The following is a 22,350-nucleotide window of genomic DNA, read 5'->3' on the forward strand; positions in this document are numbered from 1 at the left end:
TAGATCAGACAGCAAACAGGACCAGATGAATTAATTCCTCATTACTGTAAAGCTAATTAAGAATTTTTTCCAAGTCTGAAAGTACTCCCTCCACCCCTTTACAACCTAAGAACCTAGGGAGGGTCTCCTCTGAAGCTCTTCCCCCATCCACATTCCTGCAATGGGCTAAGTTGCCTAGATGATCAGGTTGAGCCGTAGGGAGGGGTCAAATGCATCACCAGTCTCTAGTCCCTTTGCACCCACAAGAGATCTAAGTCCAACCCACCTTAAATTCCATTGACCTTTATCTACCACCAATTTTCTTCGACCATTAGTAGTTCAGATTCTTGTAGAGAGCTCAAGCTTGCAACAAACCTTTATATTCATTTGAACTGCCTGGAATTCCTGTGATAAGAATCAGGATAATTTCCCTGCTCCAGGCTCATTTCTTCAAAAAAGCAATCAATGTTTCTTACCGTATTTCACAATTGCTTCCTTAACTCATATTGCTGGCTACGATCTGTCTAAAAAAAATGAAAGCTTGTAGCCTCACCCAGTTTTATAAAGTACTAGACAACCTGTGTCCTGCTGGTCCTTACCTAAACAGTGAATCAGTATGACTGCAGGTGGGCAAAACATCAGCGGGAGCAGAAGCAAGTTCTGATTTCCTGCTGGCTTCCCCATTGACATTTTATGGGAAGCTGCCAGGGAGCATTGGAAATGATCATATTACCAGGGCTGATTGTGCCAGCATGGCAGCCCAGCAAGCTAAGCACTTAAGTGTCACAATTTTGCCAAATTTCAATTCCATAGGAGTCATGGATTCCAGATTTGGACACATTCTGTAAGTTAGCCCATTTGAGGTACATTGATTCAAAACTGATTGCCCTAAGATGCAGTGTTTCACACAACTGAAGGTTACAAACCAAGGGTAACTACTAACTACTAACCTAGTTAACTAAGCTAACTACTTACCTTTACTACCGGTTTGCAATGGGGCCGCGCATGCGCAGAAGCATTTTGGTGATGTTGGGGTCAGTGGGCGGGGCCTCCCACCAGTTTTACTACCGGTTCTATAGAACTGGTGCGAACCGGGGGCAACCCACCACTGTTACAGTCAAACAGATATGAGAGTTTTAGTAGTACAGGTAGTCCTCGACTTACGACCACAATTGAGTCCAAAATTTAGATTGCTAAGTGAAACCTTTGTCAAGTGAGTTTTGTCCCATTTTATGATTTTTCTTCCTACTGTTGTTAGGTTGTTTTCGCAACTGTTAAGTTAGTAACATGGTTGTTAAATGAATCTAGTTTTCCCATTGATTTTGCTTGTCAGAAGGTCGCAAAAGCAGATCACGTGACTCCAGGACACTGCAACGGTCATAAATACGAATCAGTTGCGAAGCATCTGAATTTTGATCATGTGACCATGGGGATGCTGCAAGGATCATGTGAAAAACAGTCATGTCCCTTTTTTCAGTGCCATTGTAACTTTGAACGGTCACTAAATGAACTGTTGTAAGTTGAGGACTATCTGTATATAGATGATGATGATGATGATCGATGAATGATGAATGATGAATCTCCCTCCCCTAAAATGTTACACACAAAACCCTCCAGCCTCTATAAAGTAAAGGAAAACAAATGCTGGCTTTACTTAACCAAGAGTGGAGAAATCTGGTTTGATTCCTGTTTGGTACCTCTATTTGGTACCAATGTACAAACATGTATAAAATGTTCTCCATATTCATAAGTAGTTTGACTCGGGGGCGGTTTCACTGGAAGGAACCACAATGCACACACAAAAATGTGCTGAACAACTGACAGGCAGCAAGCTATGAACAAAAATAGTCTTCACTAGTTTTTCACTTTATTTCAGTCAAAAGGATTTTCAAAGTGTACAGTTATTTGGATAAAATACTAGACATTATGTCTGGGGAAAAGTGGATTTGGGTGTGCATTGTGTGTACATGAATAATAGTTATAAACTTTGTGATACCTGTATACTTTGAAGGTATGGTCAGCTGAACCAACATAAATTAATGCCATTCAAATGAATGACTTTTAGTTGTTCTTTCTTCACAAAGGACTATAAATTGTCTTCCTGCATAAGATGCCCTTTGATCATTTGGATCTTAACTCCTACAATTCTTAATCAGCATGGCTGTTAGTGGTGTTCCCTAGCTAGAGATTACAGGATCTAAAAGAAAAGGGATCAGTTTGGCAAGGAGGCTGATCTAATATTTCACAGAATATGAGAAAATAAAACCCTTTAAAATGATCTTTCTGCTTTTTGTTGCTCTTATGGACAAATAAAATTATCAAGAGAGTGGCATACAATATAGACATTAATTAACAGCTCTGTTTTCTTTTAAAAGGCTACAACATTATTATACATTTTTCAAATAAAATGTGAGCCAAATCTAGGGAAGAAAATAAAACTTTTAAAAATTCAGTAGTAGTTCGCTGGGACCGAGTGTGAGTGAGCAAGCGAGAGGGGAAAAAGAAAACAGATCCATAGAAACTGTTTCCTGACTTAGAATAGTGTCTCCTTTCAGTTGACCTTTCTCAGCTTTTTAATATATATATATATATTTATTTATATATTTTAATATATATATTTATATATATATAGGTTGGCTTGATTTCTTTTGGTGAAGTCAGTGAGTTTAGGCTGGCTTGTATCTAAATGATGGAGAAGTTGGAAACTAAAAAAATGTGTTTACACAATATACACATTTCATTACTTACAAAGGAAAAAATAATAAGTTTAAACATTTCATATCAAAATCTGGGAATACAGTAGGATCAATAGCACCACAATGTGGGGTTTCTTGGCACAGCACAGTCTCCTCCTTGCAGGAATTGTTTTTATTTGGCGGGGTGTGTGTGTGGCATCTTCATTTTTGGGGGTCAATTTGGCAAAGAGCATATTTTCAATCCTTACAGGAAAAGGTTGACTTCTTCAAAATCTTCCCAATCTTCTCATGCCTTGACTATCTTTTCCATAGTTCTTTCAACTGATTCCTTTAATTAATAAATTTGTTTAGTAGCCAAATTTCTAACCTGCCCCGATCCCCAAAATGCAACACGTTGGTTTTGGGGTTCTCCTTCAGGGAGAGGCACTGAGATCTGCATCAACAGGAGTGTCTCTTCTTCAAACTTCTTCTTCTCCTTTTCCACAATAGCACCATTATTATAGCTGAAGGACAGTGCATTAAAAGATTTCTCAGTTGCTGTGGTGTTTCTCTTTTAATAAAAAGTCTGATGCATTACGTCCTCTTCATGCAAACTTGGCATCGGCTAATACGAGCCCGAAGGTCGCCAGCCTTAAGAGTCTCCGACTGAGGTTTACTGGTCAACAGAAATGCAAAGAGGACACATCGTGAGTTGATGGAAAATAAGAGTGGAAAACATCTAAGCTAGGGATGTCCAACCTTGGCAACTTTTGGACTTCACCTCCCAGCACCAAGGACCCCTCATTTAAACCCTGGGTAAAACAATAGTCTCTTCTATTGGTATCTTAATGAATTTTGGGTTGGGATTTGGTTTTGCAAATTATGAGCCACGGTGGCGCAGTAGTTAGAATGCAGTACTGCAGGCTACTTCTGCTGCCTGCCGGCTGCCTGCAATTTGACAGTTCAAATCTCACCAGGCTCAAGATTGACTTAGCCTTCCATCCTTCTGAGGTGGGTAAAATGAGGACCCAGATTATTGGGGGCAAGAGGCTGACTCTGTAAACCACTTAAAGAGGGCTATAAAGCGGTATATAAGTCTAAGTGCTATTGCTATTATGTGAATCCAATCTACATGACGCCTGTCTGTTGAGTGACTTGAAGCTACAGCTAAAGAAACCACCATTTAGAATGCTGTGTGTATCCAATGTGTGCATTAAAAAAAGGAAAGAGGCAGACTTACTTAAACATTTCTGCTATTTCCACAGTTGCCAGCCAAAAACTGTATGAATTGGCATAATAGTTGCAGGTCCCTCGGCCATGGCATTCAATGAAGGGAGCTGAGCGGAATTCCTCAAGACAAGAGCCAGGCGAAGCCAAGGCCTGTCCGGATCCTTCTGCCCCAGCACTGGTGTGCTAGAATAAACCAAATCACTGTAGGTCAATCATTGATCACCTTAAGCCAGTGTTTCTCAAGCAACTTGAAGAGGTGTGGACTTCAACTCCCAAATTCCCCAGCGAGCATGTTGTAAACCATCCAAAACATAGAGAGATAGTTGCCAATAATGCCTGTTGCCAAGCATCTGAAGTTCAACCACATGTCTGTGGGGGAGGCTGTAATTGTTATTGTGTGAAAAACAGTCATAAATTACTTTTTTCAGTGCTATTGCAACTTTGAATGGTCATTAAATGAATGGCTGTATGTAGAGGACTACCAGTAACAACAGAATCTTGAAAGTCTAGTCATGTTTTCCCTTAAAAGTTCCTTTTAATGATCTCCCACCTCTCTGGACTTTTTTACACCGATGGTTTCCACAGGTCTCCAATTCCTTTTCTAAGGTCATTTCCAAAACTCCCCATATTTTTTAGGACAAGGGTTTCCTTTCTTCCTCATCCTTTTTTCCACTTCTTCTACTTCTCTAGGCCTGAAAGGGACTCCTAAAATGACTTAGACTTACAGGGACCTGAGTTGTTAGTGTACCAATGTTTAGTGAAGGCACCACATACCATCATGAATGAATATCCGATCCAGAGCGAGTTCCAGCCCTGTGGACACGAGGGTATTTGAATGGTCTGGCTGTGGACTGCTATGACCATTGCAGGAGCTTCACAGACTGTGCAACTAAAAAAGGGAATAGGGTGAAAAGAAGGGAGAAGAAGCTGTATTAAAAGATTAAAAACAATAACAGTGGTGTAATCGCTTGGCAACTTGTTTCATCCATTGGCCAACCAGAAGTTCCAGGAAAGCCTATAAGCAAGACACACATTCAGAAATGTCCTCCAATTTGCTCTTCTCATTCAGTGATCCCCGGTCTCCAATCAGGAAGGCTCCATTGAACCATGAATGTTAATAGCAGCTCATCAATTATTTCTCTAACAAATTGGTTGATAACCCCTCTTTTAAATATGCCTAAGCTAAGGACAGGAAACTGCATTCTACTGGAGATAATTAAAAGATTGGATAGCCATTTGTCTGAAAAGGCATAGGGGCTCCTGCTTGAGTAGGAGGTTGGACTAGAAGACCTCCAAGATCTCTTCCAACTCTTGTTATTCTGTTATTCTGATACTGCTGGACTGTAGCCTTCTCAGTATGGTTGTGATCAAGAACTGGAGAACCATCATTTCAACCCCCGATTCTAAACTACATCTGGTAAAGCTCCACAAGTTAATTTGGGGTTAGGGAAAGATGCACACGATGTTTTGATGTGTCGAGTTTAATATCCATTGCAGGAAGACAACTTTCAGTCCTCCTAGACTGCCTTAAGAGAGCGATAGAATCAAGATTGATACCACTTTATAATGCCTTGGTAAGACCACACTTGGAATATTGCACCCAATTTTGGTCGCCACAATGTAAAAAAAATATTGAGACTCTAGAAAAAATACAGAGAAGAGCCACAAAGATGATTAGGGAGGCAGGGGCTAAAAGATATGACGACTGATTTAAAAAACTGGGTATCTTTAGTCTAGTGAAAAGAAGGACTAGGGTTGACTTGATAGCAGTCTTTCAATATCTATCTCCCACTCTACAAAGTACCTGAAAGCAGGACAAGAAGCCATGGATGGAAACTAATCAAAGAGAAAACCACCTAGAATTAAGGAGAAATTTCCTGACAGAACAATTAACCAGTGGAACAACTTGCCTCAAGAAGTGGTGGGTTCTCCATCCCCGGAGGTTTTCAAGAAGAGACTGGACAGCCATTTATCCGAGATTGGTATAAAGTCTCCTGCTTGAGCAGGGGGTTGGACTAGAAGACCTCCAAGGTCCCTTCCAACTCCATTAGTCTGTTAGTTATTCTGTTATTTTGTCATTCTGTTAACTGCTCTTTTACTATTGAATCTTAAGTTCTATATGGAAATGTACCTGCTTTTCATATTGAAACATAAGATCTGCCTTCAGCTTTTAAAGAATTCACCCTACTTGGAATTGGAACTTCTCCATTTGAAACAAAAAAAAAAATGATTTATTTTATATATAAAGGTGCATCCTACATAAAACGTATCTTGTAGTTTTGTAGAACTACTGCTCCACTGGTTTCCTATGTTCAGCATCAGCATCACCGTATAGAGGGATGAGAAAAACCAGTGCAGGACATGCCTGACTTTTTTTCTCCTACTTGAAACCCAAGAGTTTCTCGCTCACCGGCTAATAAAAGGTTGGATATTCTTTCCAGTTAGTGGCTCCATGCTCATTGGCATCGGCTCAGGAGTGGAAAGCCAATAAGAGTAGTCATTCCTAGATGCAAAATTACAGACGTTGTTGATGTTGCAAAACATGAAGGGCATGGTGCTGAAACGGCGGAGACAGCTGCCAGCAGTGCCTAACAAACAAAAGATGCCATATGAATGAGATAGTCCTCCCTCCCTTCCTTCCTTCCTTCCTTCCTTCCTTCCTTCCTTCCTTCCTTCCTTCCTTCCTTCCTTCCTTCCTCAACCTCCAAAAGCCTCCTTCCCTTCCCCTTCCCCTTCCCCTTCCCCTTCCCCTTCCTTCCTGCTTTCTTGCCCTCCAGCTATCTTACCAGAGAGTAACTCTGGGCAGCTCACAATATTATAAAGATAAATATAAATAAAATACTACAAAAATAAAAAATACAGTACAATACACAGTCCTAGCTAAAAGATGGGGAGGGAGGGAGTAGAGTGAAGATGGGAATCTGTTATTAATCTATCAACCACCCTTAATGTGAAGCCCCTTCTTTGCTTTCTGTATCAGGAGATTAGCTCTTCTCAATCTGGCACGCCATAACTATGTTAAGACTACAGCTCCCAGAATTCCTAGCCAAGGAGTTGCAGTCCCAGTGATGTACAGAATGCCAGGTTGGGCAACATTACAACCAAGGGTCTTAACACCATCCTCACATATTTCATGGTTCAACTCCAGGAGATGCTCCTCAAACACTGCTGCGATCTCAATGGATGATCAAGTGGCCTGGGATGAGGAAGACCAGGGGCTTTAGGTACAGCCCCCACCCAGATTGAAGGAATTTATTTTGCAAGACTCTCATGGATGCAGTGAGAGAAGAAATCTCCTAAGCTTCAGTCAAGCCACTGCTTCCCCAAACTACCTGTCCAAACTGCTTTAGAAAAGGAAGAAAAAAGCTCAAAAGGACTGAAATATGAATTATGATTATAATAGAAGTGGCCTCCGATGCCATCTTCATTAAAAAAAAAACCAACAACCTGTCCATAGCAAACACGGAACCTTACCCAGATCCTGCCCATGAGCTCTCTCATTTCCTTGCACATAGAGAAGGGAAAATCCATCATAGATCCGGTTGGTTCCTGCTGGGCAGAAGGGGGCATCGGTGGTTTGGCTGTGACGAGTTATAAGGAATCCATGGGCAACTGAACCTGTTCCTGGGAGTCCTGGAGGACCTTGCAATCCATCAGGGCCAGGAGGCCCCTGTGAACCACGCAGACCTGTGTGTGTAGAATGAACAAAGTCAATCACATCAGATGGACAGGTACAAATCTGAAATCTCAGAACCACCAGCCTTCCAAATAGGTTGGGCAAGCCCAAAGTTGACACAGATTCTCCAGGACCAATTTTGGGTAGACATCCCTTAAGAGCCTTGGTAGCACAGTGGTTTAAGGCACCCTGTTATTAAGACCAGCTGCCTCCAATTACTGCAGGTTCGAATCTCGCCAAGGCTCAAGGTTGACTCAGCCTTCCATCCTTTCTAAGGTAGGTGAAATGAGGACCCAGTTTGTGGGGGCAATAAGCTGACTTTGTATAAATATACAAAAGGATGAAGGCTATTGCTGAGTACATTGTAAGCCGCCCTCAGTCTCTGGAGAAGGGCGGCATATAAATCAAATAATAAAAAAAAAAAAGACCAGTTACAGAGGCTTTGCTTCCTATCCTGACACAGTTGAAGCAAGACACGTTGTGACATTGGACACAAGGCGTGCCTTGCCCTTTGTTTTGACACCATCTTGCCTTTTATTTTCTGGCAATAAAAGCTGAAGAAAAGCTTCCAAAGATTTTGATCTTTCTGGATATTCAGTTGAACCCCGAAATGAGACTGGATCTATGTCTCTCTTCATTGCTTGACACCCTCCTCTTCCCCATTCCCATCAACAGAAATGATGCATTCACTTTACCTGGCTGGCCTGGGAGTCCTCTCTCCCCTTTACGTCCTGCTGGACCATCAAAACCAGGAAGACCATCACGTCCAGCATCACCAGGAAGACCAATTGAACCTATGGGTATATTTTGTTTAATGAATTCGTTTAGATCACTTGCAAAGACCCTATCACTATTACTCTAGTTGAATGTCAGAAGACAACTATCTAATGGCTTCCATCGGTATTGTTACCTGTCCAGAAAGAACTTACCTGGCAAACCTGGAGGCCCCGGGAGTCCAGATAGACCTTTCATTCCAGGCTGCCCTGAAGGACCAGGTGGTCCTTGATCACCTTTAACCACAATTGTTTGTCCAGTTGAACCAGGTATCCCTGGAGGACCTAGGATAAAGAGAAAATTGAGAACCTAAATCATTTAGTCAGGTGGTCCTTTGGATGGTTCATGAAAAAGGATGGAATAAAACATGGTAAATATCTAGCATTATGAGATGCCACCAGCAGAAGATGGATTGGTCTCATCCTGGTCTCAAAACTGTTTTTTCAGACTGAGTTAGAACAGAGGCTGGCTTATCTCTTCTAGGCTTTGCATCCTGCTCGGTACTGATAAGGAAAAAGGATATATGATCTGATATATAAATATGCCCACAAAGAATTCCATCAATAATCAATTTTCAATCCTAAGAGCAAAGAAGGCCAGCTGCTTACAGAAAAGACTTCTGAGTCAGAGCTAAAGTTGCTGCTATTGCTATTCTTATTCTACCAAATAGTGCTTTTTATACACTTGACATCTGGAACAAAAGACAGATACCAATTTTAGCTACCAATTATATTCAGCAATACTGGGATTAGGTCTGATCTAGACCAGGTCCAAGATTTGCATTTTCTCTGTTATTTTAAGATTTCGTTGGTCTTGGAAGCGTTTATTTCGTCACTTCTTGAGTCCTACCCATCATAAACAAAGAATGACATCTAGCGTAACAACTATGTTGCTTAACAACAGAAATTCTGGTCTCAATTGTGGTCATGAGATGAGGACATCTGTATTATCTTTTTCTAAGATGAAAGTTGAAAACCTCAGTGCCCAGGAGTAGAAACAAGAGAAAAAGGAGGCAAATTTCATGCCAATTTAGTGTTCTGGCAATTAAGGAAGAACCTCATTGAATGGGAAACAACTACAGATAGTCCTTGACTTATAACCTTTCATTTAGTGACTGTTCAAAGTTACAACGGGTCTGGAAAAAGTGACTTATGACTGTTTTTTCACCCTTATGACCTTTGCAGTATCCCCATGGTCATATGATCAAAATTCAGACATTTAGCAACTAGTTCATATTTATGACAGTTGCAGCATCCTGGGATCATATGATCCCCTTTTGCGACCTTCTAACAAGCAAAGTCAATGGGAAAGTCAGATTCATTTAACAACCCTTTTACTAACTTAAGTGTGATGATTCACTTAACAACTGTTGAAAAAAAATTGTAAAATGGGGCAAAATTCACTTAGTGGCTGTCTTGCTTAGCAACATAAATTTGGGGCTCAATTGTGGTTTTAAGTTAAGGACTACTTGTACATTCCTATTTTCCTAAATAAGCTTGGACTATGCTAGTATCCCTCAAATTAAAGTTGTATCAGACCTGAACTCCTTTCATCTGCATTTTAACAAGCACAATCCTTATCAAGCATGAAGTAAATGAGTTGAAGCAGAGAGAGAGAGAGAGAGAGAGAGAGAGAGAGAGAGAGAGGGAGGGAGGGAGAAAAGAGTGAAAGAGAGCTAGAAAGTGAAACAGAGAGAAAGAGAAAACTAGAGAATGAAACAGAAAGAAAGAGAAAAAGAGAATGTGAATGAAATAGAGCTAGAGAGTGAAGAGAGAGAGAGAGAGAGAAAGAGAAAGAGAAAGAGAAAGAGAAAGAGAAAGAGAAAGAGAAAGAGAAAGAGAAAGAGAGATTTTGCTGTAAGATGCCTGACTTTTAAAAAGAATGTTGTCAGCTGCCATCTTTGCAAACCAGAATGCCTGTGGATAAAGAAAATCTTTTTGGTATGAAAAATGAGTCCTTGAGAAATGGTTGAAAGAATGGAGCATGTTTAGTCTGTAAGATAAAAAGGCTGACAGAAACCTGGTGAACAAATGCTTGATACTTGCCACTTTTCCCAGTGCACAAGGCTAAACCCAACAGCATCAGTTATGAAAGAGTAGATTCCAGATGAACTTCTCAAGAACTTCACCATCAAGCCCTTGAGTCAAAAGTGGCTTGGAGGCGAATTTCATGTAATGGTTGGCCTAATTTTAACATTCTTATGCCTGAGATTAGTTCAGAGCTTTGTAAGTGTGATCTGGGAAAGAAGAAGACCAAAAAGAAGAAAATGGAGGTATTAAAGAAAGACTGGTTGTTCCCACTCACTGTTGGTCACCATATGTCCCACTTCAGAAGATGATCTCTCCAAGAACATGCCCTTCAATACTGAAAGAAGGTTGCCATCTCTTCTCTGGAATAATGGCCTCCAACAAGACCCCACATATTATTTGCTGATAATGTATTAGTTCCCTTACATCAAAGGATCAGGTTGGACTAAATGACCTACATCGGTGGTTCTCAACCTGTGGTCCATGGATGGGGACATGATGTCACAGGAGGTCCATGAAGGCTTGAAAAAATGTTATGATTTAAATCTTAAGTCTTGGGGGGTCGGTGGCCACAAAAGGTATTTAAAGGGGACTGTGGTGAAGAAACAGCTGAGAACCACTGAATTACATCATCAATGCACAACTAGTGGTCATGAGAAGATTCATACCCCTGTATTTAAATCTCACATCAATCAAGCCTCTCATTGCCTCTGATGAAGTAATAATCTGTAGCTCACAAAACCGATGCCTTCAAATAAAAGTGGATAGACTTAAAGGTGCTTCTAGACTGATTTTTTTGGCTACTTTTTTGGTTCGCTTCCTGCAGTCTTTCAAAATCACATGTTTGACTCACTCAAATTGCCCAGTTCCACAAGGCCAGATTCTTGGCTTGACTGGCCATCTTATTAAATCTTTCTTCCAGAACTGTTGAATTCACTCAATTCAGATGTAGCATGTGGCCATTTTTCTATGCTGTGAAACCATTTTATGTTATTTGAGGTTTTTTTTTTAAGGAAACAATGGGAATATATTTTAGAAAGCAACAATGGAAGCCAACTTTGGTAACATTAATCTCAGAATTCCTACCTGGGGAGCCAGGGGGTCCAGGGTCTCCTCCAGGGCCAGAAGATCCCAAAGGTCCAGTAGGTCCCTTCAAACCTGAAAAGCCAAAACCCACACAAGTTAATACAGCATAGACATAAAGAGCCTATGATTTTACTTATTACTTGCTGTTTATATGTAGACTGTGAGCTAATGCACTGGAGACAAATTCCTTGTGTGTCTGATCACACTTAACCAGTAAAGAATTCTGTTCTGTTGTTCTATTTCTATTTCTATTCTGCTTAATAGCCTCACTAATGCTTTTTTTGTCTAGTTCTCTGATAGTGGAGATATCATGCAAGCATAAATTTCTCAAATGTCATTTATCTCACTGAGGGATGTCTAATTTATGGCCTTCATGGGCCCCCTAATTAACCAACCTTTATTGGGACCCATTGAGTTAACTAAGATTGTACCAACTACATTTGGTGGGAGATCTAGGTAAAAAGGCCAAAGTGTTAAGAAAAAAGGTCAAGACAGAAGGAAATGGCCTATAATTTCGACCTTCATTTATTTATTTATTTATTTTATTCAATTTGTATACCGCCCTTCATAATGGTATAGACCTCAAGCAAGAGGAATTTTCTAATATTTTCTCAATTACATTAGGTTGCAAATGCAATTTTTAAACACGAAATTGCTGATATTTTAAAAACTCTCCTACTCTTTTTCTCTGAGATTTTTGGGTGGAAAGTTGGGAAGCATTCATCCTGGTTATTCTCAAACTTATGGGTTTGGATTTGCTGACATAGGGCAAACAAGCTGAGCTCTAAAGAATAGATAAAACCACGGAGAACATCTTCCAAGGTTGACCTCAAATAACCATCCAGCATAGGGCAAATATTGTTCTGAATACCTGGAAATCCTGGTACTCCTGGAACACCTGGGTCTCCCTTCATCCCGTTCAGGCCTGGACGTCCAGGTTCACCCTAGTCATCACAACAATGATTAGTATTTCCATCATCAAAGAATATCAAAGAGAAACAAAGCAAGTCAGTTGAGAAGCAAAGGAGAACATGCCTTAATGATCAATGGGAAATTCCTCAGTGAGGAAAAGAAGTTGGATAAGCAATACAGGTTAGGTAAGTACTCATCAGCCATCAAGGGTGTTCTTTGATACTGAAGCACCGATCCAGGATATACTGCTTAATGGCTGTGGTGAAGAGCCATTATGTTGCAATCAACCTAACTGCAGTCACACTTGATGCTTATCCTTTGAAAAATATTTTTTGATGGGTTCCATCAGAAGAGCACCTATACCTCAGCCTCTAGGGGAGGGTACTCTTCGTCTCTGAAGAGGTAAAGGTCAATTTAGATCCAGTGCTAAGTATATGTTGCTGCCTCATTAATAAAAACATGTATTATATGGTTGGCTTCTTTCAGATGCCGCCAAGTACAATGAATGTGCCCATACTAGATCTGAAGTACCTTTCCTGCTTCTGATACAAATAATGCAGACTCATATGCTTCTGTTATTTTCAAGCAATCCTGTGATATCCAGACAGTAGAAGAGACCTGAACATCTGAACCATGTCGTCCTTCAGAATGATTTGAAATGGTTCTTCTGAAAATATCCTAACACAGGCCCTTGCTTCTGTCCTTCTAATTTGTTTTTGGAGGCAGACTTCCTACAATTGTTCTGCTTGCTCTCTTATGAAGTTACCCTTCCAGATAAACAACTAATTAACAACTAACATTCCAAGGCTTAGACTAAAATACCACCCAAGTGGATGGGATTTGTTCTCAAAGGGGTATAAAATCCCCCCAGCCACCTCTTGGTTCCAGTGTGTTAGAAACCATCTTTCTGCCTCTCCCATTTTTCACTTACCGACTGTCCAGGTGCCCCTTGATCTCCCTTCAGTCCGGGCAGTCCGGGCTGACCTGTCTGGCCGGGGTTTCCTTTTTCTCCTTTCACTCCCCCAATCCCGGGTGGTCCACGGGGTCCTTCAAGCCCAGGAAGACCTTCAGGTTGCAATACAGAATTGGTGTGTCAGTGCAACGTCACTCTCTTTAGAATCAGCACTCTCCTCTGTGCGGTCTTGGGCTAAAAGACCACGCCCTTTATGTCTGTGGGCCATTTTATGTTCAAGGTGAAGCCCAGCCAAGGAAGGATCTGCCCAGCTGTTGGGGTGGTGGTTATGGTGATGCTATATCAATTTATAATGCTTGGTGCCTTTGTTTTTGAGCATCGACTGTCCAAGGTACAGTTGACCTTTTCTTATTGTATTCAATTGACCATTTCTTAGCCTTTGGGCTGAGATCAAGTATTCTTTCATTATTTTTATTCTACATGGGGAATGGCCAGGGAGGAGGGAACACTGATTTTTGGGAGGACAGCATGGAGAGGGATTGAGGTAGTACAAAATTGGAGGGCCCTATCATTTCCTCTTGAAATGTATTTATAGAATCCTTGGATTGGAAAGAAAGTTTGGGTCTTCTAAGCCAGGGGTCTCCAACCTTGGCAACTTTAAGACTTGTGGACTTCAACTCCCAGAATTCCTCAGCCAGCTTTGCTGGGAGTTGAAGTCCACAAGTCTTAAAGTTGCCAAGGTTGGAGACCCTTGTTCTAAGCAGAGTTGTATATATCGCTACAGAATTGTAGGAAACTATGGCAGGCAACCACAGGGAGTTCAGAACTGCCACAAAAAAGGATTTAGGTTGGGGGTTCTGCCTCACCAACCTGGAACCCCAGGTGATCTCCTGAGGCCTTGCAGAGTGTAAAGAGATGGTGCAGGAAGAGGTGAGAGGAACATCATATATCTTTGGTGGACATTCTCATATCAATGAAAGCAACTTTAATATTGTTTGGTCAATAAACTCAACAATGGGCCATCTATGGTTTCCTCTATCTAAAATCAGCAGACAAAACTGGGGACTAACCAGCCCATAATTATTAATGAAATGGTATTGATGAAGATAAGGAGAATGGCCATGGGGGGGGAGGGGAGGAGGAACAATCCCAGATATTTGAGGCAATTTTTCCATTTTGGTTTAGTCCTTCCTCCTTTTGTTGAAGTCAATTCATTCACTCACTCACGCATGCACTCACTCACTCACTCACTCACTCATTCATTCATTCATTCATTCATTCCAGGCATTTCAACAAATAGAAGCTGATCGTTAATTGTTTAACATAGGAAAGGTCTTTGGCATCTTCAATAAAAATTGAGATAAAAGTGCAGTATATGGTACTTTTCATGTTTTAAACCCATTCTATCACAGAATGGCAGAATGTAGATCAGAATTTGGCAATGTGATATACTCCTGATGAATTATAGGAGCTGAATTACTATAATATTCAACTGAGACGGCCAGGAATTGGACAAAATTTATTTAAATGAATTAACTGGGTGCCTGTCCTGAAGATGTTGGCAATTTCTGTGCTATTTCTGCCATATGAATATGATTTTCTTAAATTAACCAATTAGTTTAAGTGTTTTTTTTTAAAGTTTGACTGAAGGGAATGTTGATGTCATGAAATGTTTTCAACCATAGAAGTAGAAGGAAGAGATAGCATATATCAAGGGGTAATAATCCACCAAACCCAGCTTGCCTTTTAAAGACTGAAAAATTAATACCAACTGGAAAATTGTTGAGATAACAATAACAACAACAACAACAACAAAAGGTCTGGTAATTGTTATACCATGTGAACAGAAATATTAAGAACATTAATAACAGTATAAAAAAAGTATAATCACAATTCTTAAAACACCACAAGGTTCTGCTTAACAAACTCCCCTCCTCAAGTTGTAATTAAATGCAAAAGTCCCAGTTGAAAAACCTTTTTTCAATAGAATTAGGAAAAACAGATTTACTGTTTAGGTTCCACATTTTCAAGTGACAACACATAAATCCAGAACCTAAACTTTGTTCAACTGTAACAATGGTTAACAGAAACAAGCCAGCTTTGTAAAGTATGGTTGATTTAAAGTACCTAATGTCCCCATTCTCAAAGTTTGCATAACACGCACAGGGTTAAAATGGAGGTGGGTTGAATTATGAATCAATGTAACATTGTAGGAGAAAGAGTAACAGAATCTAGGATTGGAGTTAGAAGAGGGATCGGTCTAGAATCCCTATGTAGCCACAAGTGAACTAAGTCCAATTCTCTTGAATTCTGTTGACCCGTATCTAACTCCAAGCTGGTGCTGTTAGTTGAGAAGATTCCTGTGCAAAGGCTATGTAACAATAAATCAATTTATTTCGATCTGCAGGTATGAACCTCATCTTTCATACCTGACAGTTGTGTTCCCACAGGAGATGTTTTGAAATTGGCTTCTTCAATAAAGCATAGTTCAAGCTAATCATGGACTGGTTTAAATTGCATATGAGCAAAATAGGGAAAGCTCCTGATTTTTTTATGGCCACACAGGTCTATGTTAATACGGGGTAATGTTAAACCATGATTAACTGTTATATCTTATGCAACCAGGATCTAAGTTAACAGCAAAATAACATTATCAAGCAACCAATACAGTCAAACAAACTAGCCAAGTTAAGAATCTAACCTGGAGGACCTGGAAGAGTCAGGGTTCACCAAAGGCCAATGTTCGTTGTTAGGGGGAAGATATGAGATATAACAGTGCAAAACAAGACGACTAGTTAGAATTAGCATTCATGAGCTGATACTACACAGAGAAAACCTATCTCACCAGCATATTTTGTATTTACAGATTGCAAACGTGCATGCACAGACACCCTCCCTCCCATCACATCAAAACATACCATGTGTTTCTACACAAAATAATTTAGATATACAACTTATTCTGGTGATAAGGCTGCTACAACTCATCAAAGTCAACCTTGGTTGACATTCTACTGAGCAAGGCTCAATATCTGTTAGTTTCAGGTAAACAACAAAGGCATCTATTTTTGTGACCATTTCACTGACTTAGCTGGAGAAGGGATAACCTGGTTGAAATCAATTAGAGGTACAGGAAAGCCTTAACTTACTTAACTTCACTTAGTGACCATTACAATGGCACTGAAAAAAGTGACTTATGTTTTTCACATGACCGTTGCAGCATCCTCATGGTCACGTGATCGAACTTTGGACACTTGGCAATTGTCTCGTATTTATGACGGTTGCAGCATCCTGGGATCATGTGATCCCCTTTTGCAACCATCTGACAAGCCAAATCAATGGTGAAGCCAGATTTACTTAACCACCGTTTTAGTAACTTAACAACTGCAATATATAACTGTGGCAAGAAAGGTCATAAAAATGGGGAAAGATTCATTTAACAAATGTCTCACTTAGCAACAGAAATTTTGGGCTCAATTGTGGTCATTAAATTGAGGATTATCTGTACTTGTTCCAGTGATCTTGGAAATGGTTATCTAAGTTCTCCAAGACTGTATGATTTATTGGGGCATAAGAAAGGATCTTAACAGATCCACTATTTTTGAGGCTCTCGGGAACAAAAGGTTCATTTTATGAAGCTTAAACTATCTTGAAGATTTGAACTAAAACCAATTTCTTTTGCATTGCCATTAAGACAAGAGGCCAGGTATTTCTCTTGTAATCATCCTGAGTGGGATTAACCAAATTTTATTTAAGTTAAGCCTGATATGGCAGAAAATGATTAGGAACTGTCATCTGGTTTATAGGCTAGACTGCAAAATTTTAAAAAAATCTCAGAAACTACTTTATTGCCAAAAATCATCATAGAATTCCAGCTCAATTCAAAGATAATGTTCCTTTTGCCCATGTTAATTAATACATGGTGATGCTAATAGTGATGCTATTATCAATACTATTGATCAGGTTCGCCTGATACGCCAGTTGCACCCCTTTCTGAGTCGGGATTTCTTATGCACAGTCACTCATGCTCTCGTCACTTCTCGCCTGGACTACGCTAACGCTCTCTACATGGGGCTCTCCTTGAGGAGCACCCGGAGGCTCCAACTGGTCCAGAATGCGGCCGCGCGGGTGATCATGGGAGTGACATGGAACGAGCTACCTCCCGGAATACGGCTGATTCCGGATCTCCGCACTTTCCGTAAGGCCCTGAAGACGTTTTTATCTCAGCAAGCTGGCCTGGCCTGAATAAGTTTTAGGGTTTTTTTTTTAATTGTATTGCTAGGGGTTTTAAATTGGGGCAGCTGTTTAATTTAATTTATTTTTAATTATTTTAACTTTTATATTGTATGTTATTTTAATTCTCGGCTATTCACCACCCTGAGTCCCTTCGGGGAGAAGGGCGGGATATAAATTTAATAAATAAATAAATAAAATAAATAAAACACTTGAATATAATGCAAAGGTATATTTACTATGTATTTCTTTTAATACCTAAAACATAGCTGCCAATTGTTTCTATAATAGGTTTATGACATCCATCCTGATCTATACTCTTCTCTAAAATAGTGAATAAAGGATAAAGTGACATGGAATTGATACTCACAGTTTACAGCTTGTCAGTGAAATATGCACAAAAATATAAAGAATCCATGCAATTTATCAACAATAAATTAGGAAATACATATGCATAAGTTTCCATCCCACTTGTTTCTCTGCATTCTTGGTTGATCTTTCTATATTATTGCTAAACAAAAGATTAGACTAACCAAAACTTTCTATTGCAAAACAGAATCCAAGTTTTGCTAAGCCTTTCACAAAATACATAACAGAAAGCAACCAATCTTTGCTGCTTCACCATTTTCCATTTCCTTTTCCCATTTAATTAAACTGCACTTTTAATGAGCCACAGGGGATTGCTCTATTTAAGTAATAATTTAGATTCAGAACTTTTCCATGGCTGTGGTCATGAAGATTTGTTTCTGAGAAGATATCTTAGCAAAACTTTCAATATTTCTTTTTATTCCATTTCATACAAATGTGTATGCCAAGTCAACTTTGTCCTACAGAAATATACACACATAATATGATTTCATCTCATTAACATTATCTTACTACCAAAAAAAATCTAGTTGCAATTAGAAAACATAAATTGAAGCCAAAACCTTCTTAGAGCTAAATGCTCTCCTTTTGTTTTTAACCCAGAATTGAGTCTGAATTCAATAGGGATTTACTCCTAGATAAATGTGACAAAAGAGCAGATCCATTTTATTACAGCCTTGTCCAAACTGGATGACTCTCAGTATAAACAAACAAGACAAGAATGGCAGTGCAAAGGCATACAGTATGAGATTCCAAATGCTAATAAATCATGTTTATTGCTTATGTCTATGGAGATTCTCAGTCATCCAGGTCATGGTTGTCCCAAAGGTGCTTTTTCAAGAGGCAACTGGAGTTTCTGGCTTTTCTTTGAAGATGTTTCGCTTCTCATTCAAGAAGCTGAAGAAGCTTCTTGGATGAGAAGCGAAACGTCTTCAAAGAAAAAACAGAAAGTCCAATTGCCTCTTGAAAAACCTTTAGGGTTTATAGCTTATGTTATGGCAAATGATCATGCTCACAGCATCACATTGATTCTATCAAAAACAAGATGTTTATAAATGGTAAATAAACATGCTTCATTTTCAATCGGGTCACAATCTTTGCAATTTGCGGGGTAAATAAACCACACATTTTAAAAAAATGAATTAAAAAGTGTAGGCAAAGTGTAAGATATTTGTACAAATTTAGACCATAATATTTTTCTTTCAATTTTAATGGTATTTCTCAATCAAACTTCTGCCTTTGCCTCATTATACATATAGGATAGATTGATGACTTGGCATACTCATTCTGGAGAAGAAACCATTTTTATCCAAGACAAACATTTAATTTCATGCAAAAGGTATTACTCTAGAGTTAATGAGCTAACCTGTGGCACCTGGAAGGAGGTGATCAAAAGTTCACCAAGGCCATCATTACAAAGAAAAATATCAATATAGTTAGACACATAAACAAACTGATATGTTTTCACAGCGATCCATCTACATTTCTTTTTTTAACAATTCTATGTGTACACCAAACTGTCATCATGATCAAAAATTTTTTTTTTTTTTACAGTGGAAGCCTCAGCCCCATGGAAAAACAAAATATTTAGGTTGTTCATGGGATGCCGTCTGGAATAACTGCAAGTTATTACAGGTGGTCCTCAACTTACAACCATTCAGGACGTTTGAAAAAGGGGATTTACAGCCTGTTCTGGCACTTAAGACTGTCACAGAACCCCCAAAGTCACAGAAACAAGATTTGGGTGCTTGGCAACCAGCATGTATTTACAGTGGTCATATGGTCACCATCTGCCAGTCAGCTTCCAACAAGTAAAGTCAACGAGGGAAACTGGATTCTCTTAATGATCACGTGGATCAACAACTGCAGTGATTTGTGGTTTAAAAAAAGTCATAAAATTGGGCACAACTTACTTAACAAGCAACAGAATGCCTGGTTCCAGTTATGGTTGTAAGTTGAGAACTACCTATATATCAAAAGCATCTCCATGTTAGGACTAGCTGCAAGAAGTCAGCCCAAAGTGCAACCCCCCTACCAATTATTGAGAATCGCTATCAACAAAATAGCTTGTTTTATGTATCTAGTTCTCTTTCTTCGTGGTTGCAACTGCTTTCTTGTCCAATCATTATTCAGTTACATTCCAGGGGTTGATTCCATCAACAGTGGACCAATTGAATTTCCTTTTACTCATAACAACAGTTTGGTCTTCACCGACTGGCAGATGCATGGTAGCATGAGATGAACACCTACATTCTACATGCAGTGAAAACAAAGATGATTGAAACAATGCCACAGCGCCATTACTAGCACTTCCTCTTAGTCACAATCTAAAGTGACAGATCTTCATCTAATTAAGTCTTCTCCCAATGTTCCTATATGAAGGGAAAATGTGTGTGTTGATGTTGTCTTCTTCAAAATTGAATCAAATTCTTCTGCGGTCATGTGGAACTACCCCACAACAGAGCTCTTCTTCAAACGCTTTGCATTTACTTCAAAGGCATTGATGAGACGTCCTAGATATATGTTCTACTGCTTTCCTTGATCCCCAGTAGATACCAGGCTGAATGTTTGTCTGAATGCTTATCCTAGGTGACTGAATGTTTAACATCTAACTTATCTGATGTCAATTCTTTAACCTGTAATTGCACAGCTAAGTTTATATCCGGTTAATGAGCTATTATCATCATCTTCATCCTTATTGTATAATTATATTTTATATTCTACTTGTACGCCCTCTTCAGGTTTTTGTGGTGGAAATATATTTCTGGGATAAACAGATCTTAAAGAACTTGTAAAAGTTCTTTCTCTTATGTAAAATAAGAACAGAATTTTGGGATGTTATTTAACCAAGGTCAGTTAGAAGCCAAGAGGAACTCTAAAGGCTGAAGGCTAGGTTGGAGTAAAGCAATGGCAAACCACTTCCTTATATCTGCCAAAAAACCTCCATGAGCATACCCATCAAGACAGCAAAATCAAGCTTGATTTAAAGCAGTGTCCCTCAAACCTTTTGGGCAGCAGGGAGTGGTTTTGTAGAGAGAGGTTTTTCCATGGACCGGAGAGGGCATGGTTTCACATGCTGCCTGCATCCTGTAGATGGGGCTTTGCTTGTTTGAGGGTGAAGATTCGTTCTCCAAACTTGTAGTTTCTGAACATTTCATTACCAGGCTAGGTAACATCTTCAGTGGAGTTTAAGGGATGTCATTGTCGGTGTTCTTCTGTTTATAAGGGCTTTGTGTAGTCAGTAGGTCTTATGATGGGTCAGATGTGGCTCATCAGTGGGAGTCTTGTGATGGGTCTTGTTTGCATGGCCTGGTTTCTGGCATGCCATGGCCCAGTGCCAGTCTACGGACCGGAGGTTGGGGACCCCTGACTTAAAGGACATCTTATTTTAAGATGTAATTAAAATTTTAATTTGTGAGCCACTTTGAGTAACATCAATTGGCAGAATGGTGGTATATAAATCTCACAAATAACTTATTAAAACAAACAATTTATACCGTATGCATGTGTACTAGGAAGAGACAAGATTTTGTAATGATGCCCAATCCGTTACGTTCTTTAGAACTCATTCTATCATTTTAGTTTTTGAGACTAAAACTATGTTATTCCGCCAGGCTGGGCTATCAATGTAAAGATTTTAAATTGGTTTTAAATGGGATTTTAAATTTGAGGTTTTATAAATTGGGCCTATTATTTAATAATTTTAATTATTTTTAATTTTGTCTGTCTTTGTGTTTTTAATTAGGCTGTACACCTCCCTGAGTCCTTCGGGAGAAGGGCGGTATAGAAATAAAATTAATAAAATAATAATAAATAAAAAATAATAGATGTCACAACATTTTGTCCAGGTTCAGGTACAATTAAAATGCATCTTCTATGGTCATAAAGTGTCATCACTAATTAAATGTTACCAACTGTCAGAAAGTGTACAAAAAGTGTCAATTACAGAAGGGTCTCCAAACTTAGCAACTTTTAAGACTTGTGGACTTCAACTCCCAGAATTCTTTAGGCAGCCATGCTGGCTGAGGAATTCTGGGAGTTGAAGTCCACAAGTCTTAAAGTTGCCAAGTTTGGAGTTCCCTGAATTAAAGGCCAGTCTAAATAACCCTGAATCATCTACAATGGCTATTCTAATAACTCGGTTGTCATATTGCTAATAATGCCAAAACAGGACTGTTGGACATATAAAATAGCATACAAGTTAAAGCACTTTCTCTAAACATCGTTCCACACGTCAAGCAGATTTTATCAGATACCAGTAACGGCTCGGTGGCATTTATTTAACATTATCACTTATACGTAGGAACCACAAACAAACAAGCTGGACGATGACAGAATGAAGATGAGATGGGATGCATTGCACCTGCTGGAATGGAGGACACGGTGGGGTAAGAACGAGCATTAATGATGAGCATAACCCAAACAAGGAGGAATAAATGATGAAAACTGAACATGCGGTGCTGCTAACATGAATTTGATTTC

The 22,350-nt window shown here is 39.4% G+C and overlaps 1 protein-coding gene across 1 annotated transcript in view; it reads right to left on the minus strand.

Annotated features, from left to right (window-relative positions):
- Positions 1 to 1,880: 1,880 nt before the first annotated feature.
- The window catches only part of COL4A5 (collagen type IV alpha 5 chain), a 137,196-nt gene continuing 116,726 nt past the window's right edge, over positions 1,881 to 22,350 (minus strand). Inside the window, exons 42-51 of the mRNA XM_070952119.1 lie at positions 13,291 to 13,424; positions 12,319 to 12,391; positions 11,448 to 11,519; positions 8,490 to 8,618; positions 8,256 to 8,354; positions 7,359 to 7,571; positions 6,295 to 6,472; positions 4,659 to 4,773; positions 3,895 to 4,067; positions 1,881 to 3,330 (exon numbers count right to left, since the gene is read on the minus strand). Coding sequence (XP_070808220.1) covers positions 3,249 to 3,330; positions 3,895 to 4,067; positions 4,659 to 4,773; positions 6,295 to 6,472; positions 7,359 to 7,571; positions 8,256 to 8,354; positions 8,490 to 8,618; positions 11,448 to 11,519; positions 12,319 to 12,391; positions 13,291 to 13,424 — 1,268 coding nt within the window. The 3' untranslated portion in view covers positions 1,881 to 3,248. The remainder of the gene's footprint in view (positions 3,331 to 3,894; positions 4,068 to 4,658; positions 4,774 to 6,294; positions 6,473 to 7,358; positions 7,572 to 8,255; positions 8,355 to 8,489; positions 8,619 to 11,447; positions 11,520 to 12,318; positions 12,392 to 13,290; positions 13,425 to 22,350) is intronic.

The sequence above is a fragment of the Pituophis catenifer genome, unplaced genomic scaffold, assembly GCF_029215685.1.
Source record: "Pituophis catenifer annectens isolate HBS135680 unplaced genomic scaffold, rPitCat1.0.hap2 SCAF_11, whole genome shotgun sequence".
Classification (NCBI taxonomy): Eukaryota; Metazoa; Chordata; class Lepidosauria; order Squamata; family Colubridae; genus Pituophis; species Pituophis catenifer.